The 9,489-nt window shown below is 35.3% G+C and overlaps 1 protein-coding gene across 1 annotated transcript; it reads right to left on the bottom strand.

Annotated features, from left to right (window-relative positions):
- Positions 1–1,659: 1,659 nt before the first annotated feature.
- LOC101700086 (olfactory receptor 4A15) lies at positions 1,660–2,612 on the bottom strand. Its single transcript, XM_004874073.2, has one exon. It carries the CDS (start codon positions 2,569–2,571, stop codon positions 1,660–1,662), a length of 912 nt encoding a protein of 303 aa, XP_004874130.1. The 5' UTR covers positions 2,572–2,612.
- Positions 2,613–9,489: the final 6,877 nt, after the last annotated feature.

The raw sequence follows: 9,489 nt of genomic DNA, 5'->3' as shown, positions 1-9,489 counted from the left end.
TAGAGAAGATTTTGTGACATATATACAACAAACAATTTGTATACAAGATATATAAACAATGCCAATAATTTAATAAGAAGAAAACAAATAAATAGCAAAAATATAATTACATATTTCATGTAAGACAGAAAAAGTAATTTCCAGTAAGCACATGAAAATATGCTCAAATTCAGGGTAAATACAATGCAAGTTAAAATCACAGTGAACAGGCAGTCATGTACCCATTACATTCACAAAAATATTAAGCATTTCTCAGTGTCAGGCATTTTATTAGTGAATGTAGAGCAACCAAACTGTACTACATTGCTAGTCGGATTGTAATTCATAAAATACGCTCAGCAAAAAAAATGCAATCGCCCGTAAAAGATAAGTATAAATATCCTATTTACCATAAAGAATTTCGGTTAGAAAAGGAAACTCATACAAAGTATATGGGATGTTTCATATTGTAATGAAAGCAATTCTATCTTTTTCCCAGTTTTTTATGTTTTAGATTACAGCAGATTGAGGAAACTGTATATATATATATATATATATATATATATATATATGCACATTTTACTTACTCATTTTTTTCTTTCATGTAGACAAAATAAGAATACCAAAAGTGAACATCATAAACAATGAGAAGAATCACAAAAACATGTTGATAAGTTGGATTGGAGTGTTTTTTAAAGCACAGTGCATCTGCAGTAACCAAGCACTAGAAGGTAGTTACAAAAGTTGCTATACTAGCAGAATAATTAACATAAAAATAAAAACTCATTATTTTGGCTAGAAAAATTCATCTAAGTATCAGCCAGATTTCTTTCTCATTAATTTGGATGATATAAGCTTTCAAAAGTAGCCTCAACATATTTCAATTCTTTTTTATCCCTTTCCCCTCCTTCCCTCCCCTCTCTATCTCTAATTCCCATTCCCATTTCCATTTGCAAAAGATCTGTCTTCCTAGCTCCTTTCATCTGTATTTTATTTTGCTATTTATTTATTCACTTATGTTTTTGTGTGTCCATTATAAAACAAACCATGCAATCTTTAAGCCTTTGTTTCTTATTTATTTCACTTAACATTATGGTCTCAAGACATACCATTTTCCTACAAATGACTCAAGTTTATCTCACTTTATGGTAGAGCAGTACTCCACTGTGTTCAAGTATTATATATGTTTATGTCCATTTATCTGTTGATGGACACATAAGAAGCTTCCAAGTTTCAGCTGTTATGAGAAATGTGGCTATTATGTACTGCAAACATGCACTAATGAAAACTAAAAATTGAAAAAGGTCATTTCTTAAATGGCTACAGGACATATGACATAATATAATAAATAATTTTGGTGTGATAAAGAGCTGTTTATTTTTGTTATTTAAAAATTAAATCTCATTTCAATAAAAATTGAAAAAGTTTCAAACTGACCTTTTATTCTTTCTTCAACAGGACAAATAGTTTTTATTCATTCTCTCTTATTCTCTATAAAATTGAAGTTAATCACAAAAGAGAATCTATTGTACTCTTTGATGGATTTACATAAGAAATAGAAGCAGTCATAGAGAGTCCATTGTGTTGGCAACAGCATCTTTGTTAGACTTTATGGCATGGTTGTGGAATTCCTAGCAAATAACCTGAGTGTGAGTCACACATTTATATTCAATCAGTATTTTACTTCTGATACCAGAGATTTTTCATAGCATTTTTCATTTCTGTATTTCTCAGGGTGTATATTAAAGGGTTCAGCATGGGAGTAACCACTGTACAAACTACACTGATATATTTATCAGCAGGAAAGGTAGAAATAGGTCTAACATAAAGAAAAATACAGGGAACAAAAAAGAGGACAACCACAGTGATATGTGAGCCACAGGTAGAAAAGGCCTTGTGCCTCCCTTCTTGACCATGAGTTTTGAGAGCATTCAGGATGATTCCATAGGAGATGAGGAGGAGGAAGAAGATCACCATACAGATAAGTCCACCATTGGCCACCACAGTGAGGCCAATCAGGTAGGTGTCAGTGCAAGCAAGCTCCAGTAATGGGTACATGTCACACATGAAATGATCCATGACATTGGGGCCACAGAAAGGGAGACTAGACACAAACACAAGTTGAATCACAGAGTGTGCAAAACCTCCAGCCCAGGACACTACTAAGAAAAGGATGCAAACCTGTCGGTTCATGATGGTCAAATAATGCAGAGGTTTACAGATGGCTACATAGCGGTCATAGGCCATCACCACCAGAAGGAAGACCTCAGCACCAGCAAATAGGTGCTCTATAAAGATCTGGACCATGCAGGCTGGGAAGGAAATGGTCTTCCTATCATTGAGCAGGTCTATCAGCAACTTGGGTGAGTAGACAGTGGAATAAACAGCATCTATGAGTGACAGGTAGGCAAGGAAGAAGTACATTGGGGAGCCCAAGGAGGGGCTGGCAAGGACAGTCACCATGATGAGCAGGTTTCCCAGAATTGTCACAGTGTAGATGATTAAAAACATGACAAATAATGCATTTTGTGCACTGGGATCCTGAGTGAGGCCTAGGAGGACAAATTCTGTGACATTGTTACTGTACCCCATTTAGTCTTCTAGAAGGCTTGCTTCAGAGATGAGAGCTCAAGAGAAGAGGACCTGCCCAGAAACTTTGAAGAGGACCATGAATCCATTCTGTCATAGCATTCATCTTCCTCCTTATGCTTTCTACAGTGATAAGCACACAGTAAACATTCAGTTAATACAAATAATAATCATTTTATAGCATCAATCATTAATATAAAAAATCATTTTTCTATTTCAAGAAGCCCAATAAAAATTTCTTGATGATTCTATTTCTCCTCAGATGATTTTTTTGGGGGGAATACCCATTGTTATTCATTCTATCTCTGTCATAGATGATAGTTTATAGAGAAGAGTGGTAAAAAAAACCCCAATCACCATTCATATATTTAATAACTCCTTTTAAATATGTCATGTCTTGACATAGAAGTCAGCAGTGATAAACAGGGAAAGTGTTTCTGATGCCAAGCAATGTTCTCTCTTGTGGTGACAATAAATTCAAAATATGTGAGCTAACATAGACTCAGTGACTTTAGTTCACAGTGTTTGTGTGGAATCACACTACCATATAATCTATATGACAGCAAAGACAACTCCTTTTCTGGGAAAATCAGATGAATACTCTTGCACTCTACCACACTAGATGGTCAGTCTTTCATACATCAAAGAATGTTCAGACTTGTATCAAATAACTGCAAAACAATATAGCACATCAATGCCTGGAGCAATTACTCTATTTAAATATGAATCCTGTCCATTTTATTTTTGCCTATACCAAGCTCCTAGCAAATTAGGTTTTTTATCCTGATTGTCATAACTGAACTGAACTAATTCATGCCTAGGAACAAGCAATGTATTAAAAGCTGCTACTCTATTGATTTTCAGGGCTCTTAGAGTGAGCTACATACTAAGAAAGGAGAAAAATAGAAAATAAAAAAATGGGTATAGAATAGTGTGACACAGTGTTGTATATAAGACTCCATATGTACTGAGGATGCTTAAAAGTAGAATTTAGTGAGCAGATTCCAAAAAGCAGTCTACTGGAGGGAGAAGTCCATCCCCAGTCAGCATGAAAAGGCAAGGTTTTGAGTGAATTTCTACACATGACCACAGATACTTCTCAGCACACTGGAAAATAAAGGAATTTAATTAGAGGAGGTCAGAACCTTCTCCACTTCAACTCTTCACAACACTAGTACAGCAGGCCTACCACTTCTTACTCTGTAGATGTTTTCTATTTTTCATATTTTATCAGTAAATAGCAATCTGGAAGCTTATTACTGTTACTTCAAAAATGCCAGGCTGCAGTAAATGAGATGGAATGTTGACAGGGACCAAATAATGACTCTAAGTTTTCCATCCAGTGACTACCTAAGCAGGACCCAAGAATCCTTGTAGAGAGTGAGGCACAGTCGTGAGTAATGTGGTCTCTGGGCTGCAGTGCTGTTGTTGCAATTCCAGCTTAGTTCCCTACTGCCTGGATGACACTGAGCAGCTTAATAAATGTACCTCTGCCTCCATTTCATCATCTTAGCATGGGGTTACCTGCAGCATCTATGTCTTGAGGTTATTTTTATTTCATGTAAAGTGTCTAGGATGGTGTAGAACATCCAATAAAATCTAAAAAGTATTCATTATTACTGTTTTTCACTGTTTCACTATAAGCATCAATCTCTGACAATTTAATCAGAATAATAGACAGTCTAGGACACAAAACAGTGTACTTATAACCATCATCATTTTTGAGGCATAGATTAAAATTATATGTCTTAGGAATTTCCTATTTTATTATATATGAGTACTAGCACTGCTTACCTGTGATGTGTTGTGGCAGGAAGCAAGAGAATTCCACTCACATGGATGTGGTGGCAGAGAAAGACATGTGTAGGAAGAGTCTGAGGTGTGTTTGAAGCCAGCTGTGAGGAACCTTCTTCAATCTCATTCACAGCACTCTTCTCCACTGATTCAGGAGATGAGCCACTGTGGAAGCTATGGGCCACAAGACCATGCTTGTTGAAGTGTAAAATTGTATGTCCAGTGGTCTTATTTTCACAACTTACCTTCTGAAATGTTCACTCTTCTTAATAATCAGTTTCAATTTTAACAGAACAAATCTATTTGTCAGTTTCATTATCTATGTGTTAAAAATAAGGTACATAAATCATGGTCTAATTTATCATGCATGTCATGAAAAACACTGGAAGATACTATAAAAATCATCTCTTAAATTGAACTTTTAAAATTTTTCTAGAAAAAATTATTGTAGGTTCTTAAATGTTATTTTGCTTCAAAACATAAGATCATAGTAGCAAGAATTCCCTATATGGTACTTTACAATAACAGTTTTATAAAAGTAAATGACAGTAGGTGAGTTATTTCCTTGATCATTTATGTCTCCATGTGTAAGTACTCATGTTTGCTGGAATAATTTTAAGATTCACCCATAAAAGCCTACATAAACAATCAGAGCCAATAGACATTTATTCCATTATTTTCTAGTATATTTGATAAGGTATATAGTTTTATATTTTCTAATACAAATATATACCTAAAATATATTATACTTCTTTGTTAACATGTTATGAAACATATAATATCATAAGATAAAAAAATCCATTAGTTTATTTGTTGTACATGCAATATGTATCACTTATCATTTATAATATGTAAAATAAAAACCTATCATGTATAATACTAAGGCAAATATAGTTAGCCTGATCTAATGAATATCTATACTTTGCTGGCTTTGTCAGGCCAAGTCAGATACCTCCATGAGTGTAAGACATTGGCAGATTTCAGTGTGTGAAGGCATTTTCAGCGAGTATCCACTGTCAGTTTTTCTACGATCTCACATTTTGGGTCTGTTCCTGTGATGGAAAATCAAGGTTTCTTTCACTGAGAATAACTGCTGATGTCTCAGGTAGCTCTGTGTGGTCATAAAACACATGAAAATGGGAGGTCAATCAGTGCATCTGGAAATAGTTCCAACTGGTTACAGTTTCATACAGTTACATACTTCAAAATAGTCCACATTTCCTCAGTCTCTCAGAGAAATCTTAAATTGTATGAAGATGATGCCTAAGATATAAAAACATTTAAATTACAGCATTTAGTGTATAAAAGTCACTGAATATTTTCAACCCTGGAAGACTTTCTTCATGGAAAAACCTTATATGCTTGCTTGCATGACTATGTAAATTTGATCTAATCAGTGGAAATTAACCTAGCCACATCCATGATTTGGTAGAATAAATAAAACTTTTAACAACATTAATATTAGTTATACAGAATGTTCTCAAATATGATGAAGAGATTAAAAAAACCTTTATGAGGCTTATGATATTGTTCATTCACTTACCTATTAAGTTCTGTAACAGAGCAAAAATTGACATGCAACTCCATGAGATTTACAGACACATAAAGACATTTTAATATGTTAATATTTCTAAAACCAAGGTACCTTAAAATTTTCACCTGCTGGGAAATGTCCTTATAGGAAAATTAATCTTCTATGTGTTCAACAATGTAAAAATTTGACCTAATTAGTGGAAACTTTCATGACTAAATGCATTATTTGATGGCCACATAAAAAAATTACAACACAAAAATTGGCTCTGTGATATTTTTTCTACATTCAATCACTTATGGTAAAATAACAGCAAAGGACTTTGCTTTCAATGTTTCCAGTGATATTCATGTGCCTGATCGATAAGCCTTGTACCCAACAAGGAAAAGGCTGGGATTCCATTTTTCAAAACAATCATGATGGAGGTTTTCTTCTCACAAGTAGAAGCAAAATTCTTTAGTCGTCATTCAAGTGGCATTTTCCTAAGGCCTCTTTCCTTCTCCATTAAAAACATGTCCATTTATCTCCCAAATTCATTCTAAGAAACCTAGCTATCCCACTAACTTCTAAAAACAAGGATGATATAAGAACAAAGCACCGCACCTCCAGAACCTGATATCAGCTGAATACATGCACCAACTGGGGCAGAATTTGAGTTTTTGGAAGCCTCCTGGGTCATTCTAACAGGAGACCAATTATGCCATTTACACACACAGATACAGTTGATGATGTTTTTACATCACCACTGTTTTTAATAGATGCATTTGCTAGAATATTTGGAACAGATTCAAATGAAGTCTTCTCCCTGAACAGGTTTCTTCCCATGATAATCCCTAGAGGATAAAGATGGGTTTTGCCAGGAAAGAGTAGCTGATTCTCAAGTGATATGAAAACCTCTAATGTGAAAAGATTCCAAAGTGTAATGATTAATAAGAAATGGGTTGAAACATTTAGTGAAGGCAAAGAATATTTAAACCAGCATGAAAGGGGCATGGATTCCTCCTGAACTCACACCCCAGCCAAGACACCATGGCTTTGAAGCCCTGCAAGCCCATTTTGAGTGTCTGCTCTCAAAACTATAGAATATTTCTAAAAGCCATGAATGAAAACCTAGAAATCTGAAAGTATCAATAGTTCCTTTATCCTGAGGGAAAACAAATCAAATTAGTTGTTTGCCAAGAAGAATATCCTTTGTAAACAGCCTTTTTCCTGAGAGCATAAAGGGGCTTATTCTTGAAGTAGAGGTAGTAAAAATTACAATAATATTCGGATGAACTCAAACTAAGCTTGATTCATCTAAATTTTATTGAATTGAATTTAACTGTGTGTTTTACTTCTCCAGCTTGTCCATATTTTTAAAAATAAATTTTATTGGTACATTTTAGGTATACAATGTAATGACATTCATCATTGTAAATGTGCACCTTTACCTAATCTCTCTTGGTTCTTATTTTTTCCCATCCCCCTGCCCTCCCTTCAACCACTCCATCCCTCCCTATTTACAAAGATTTTGTTTCCATTTTTCCCTTTTCTCATATTAATTTCATTCCTTCCTTTTCTTTCTCCTACCCCTCTCAGTTCCCCTTCTCCTTTGCCCCTTTTCTTCCTATTTCACATTATCTATTATATCTTTTAGTCCTTGTTTACACTTTCAGTTTCTTACACTACAGGAACTATTCTTTATTGACACATGTGTGCCCTATTTATTTCACTTAAGAGTATGGCCTCAATGTGCATACATTTAGCTACAAATGTCTCTGGTTTCTCATTCTTTATGGCTGAGTGGTATTCCATTTTATAGAAAAACCACCTCTTCTTTATCCAGTCTCCAGTTGATGGGCAATGGTGTTGTTTCCAAGTTTTAGCTATTTCAAGTAAATTTAACCAACATGAAGGAGAAAGCAGTTACAGTTCTCTCACCCACCCTACCCCAGGTAATGACAGCCTCACTCTAACATTGAGAAGAGTCTGCTCAGGGATCCTGGGGGTAGGAGCCAGGAGCTGTGCATTAGAGAATCTGCCATAGTTGATCTGATTCTTGTAAAGAATTAGATTATATGATTATTATTCTTCACTGTTAGTTGGAGTGGACACTTTTGTTCCTAGTCTGAATCTGTGTCAGATGAAACCACAATGATCATCACATCTGTTAATTCAGTCCCCTAATTTTAATTCAATATTAATCAAACTACTGATTCTACATGAATGTTAATTTTCAGAGAGCAGTGCTTATTTTCCCCCTTACTCCCTTTCCTTGGCTTTGCAGCACCTGCCCTGAGATTGTCTGAATAAATTTAGTTACATGTTGGATCTTCTGTGCCATAAAGGCTTTGGATTTGGGGTTGCATACATAATTACCTGAAGCAGCAGAGGAATTGAAAGAGGTGGTTCCATTGATTTATTTTCCCTAGGGGTCGTTGAGAAATACACCCTTAACTATGAAGCATGTCCAGTCACATCAATATCAGTTAATATTTTCAAAGTATTCTCTCAGCAGAAGAGACACAGAGGATCCCTTAGCATACATAAATTCTCCATCTTGATTAATAATTTAACCCTAAGAAGTTTGATTATATTAGGTGGTTCTTCCAAATTAAAGATGTATCTGTACATCTTGTACAACTTACCAATTTAAGTAGCAAAATGATTCAATGTGCACTTTCTATGAGAAGTCATACATGTTACATTTAAGGTTGCTGGATTTAATACACTTGTTAGGTAGGTTACAACCTTCCAAATCCTGCTGGAGCCCAACTCCTGGTACAGATCTTTATCTGATTCAGCCAGGTATGTTTGTGACCCTGTACCTTGGGACTTTAGGACACACAAGATCCAATATCTAACTAAACCTGAGGGTAAGAGCTCAGCGGAGCCAATGGCAAGACAAATTAAGGATGTAACCTTGAAAGACCATAAGAACTGTTCATACTTTTTAAAAGAAAGTTTCATTATGGTAGAAGCAGTTATTAAATTAATATGGGATAGAAATTAGTTATAGAAGGAAGACCATTATGGTCCTTCAGACAAAGACTCAAGCCTTGATCAAAAGCTTCAACTCCAGTACAAGTGAGAAACTATGGTTATCTCTCTTTTAAAGAATTTGAACAACCACAGTGGATTTCCCGTTCCTAGTTTTTTCCTCTGAGCCTCAGAATTCCCTGGGTAGAGACCTTCAAACAGTGAGGAAGGGCATCTTTGTTAGTGTGTGGTTGGTGAGGGAAGTTGGACTGTTTCCTCTTTCAGGGTGGATTATATATTACTTGGTTTACCTAATGTGTCACAATGTGCAACTCCTAGCTCATCAGTCATTACATTGTGAAACTTTTGATTTTCCCACTAGAGGTTTTCATATCACATAGCAGTCAGCTACTCTTTCTTAGAAAGACTCAAGTGTTGTTCCTTGTGGCATTGCTCAGAGTAAGACACCTATTCTGCAAAGACTACTTCACCTGAATTTGTTCCAAATATTCTAAACATGAACCTGTTAAAAGTAGTGATGATGCAAGAAAGTCAGAGTGGATCTGCATGTGCAAACAGAAGAATTATTTTCCTAGTGGAATGACACAAGGGGTTTCCTTCGGGTCAAATTCAATCCA

The sequence above is a fragment of the Heterocephalus glaber genome, unplaced genomic scaffold (genome assembly GCF_053883595.1).
Source record: "Heterocephalus glaber isolate CG9 unplaced genomic scaffold, H.glaber_assembly_v1.0 deba00000896, whole genome shotgun sequence".
Lineage (NCBI taxonomy): Eukaryota > Metazoa > Chordata > Mammalia > Rodentia > Bathyergidae > Heterocephalus > Heterocephalus glaber.
The sequence above is the reverse complement of the archived record's forward strand: the minus strand, read 5'-3'. Positions and strand labels throughout refer to the sequence as shown.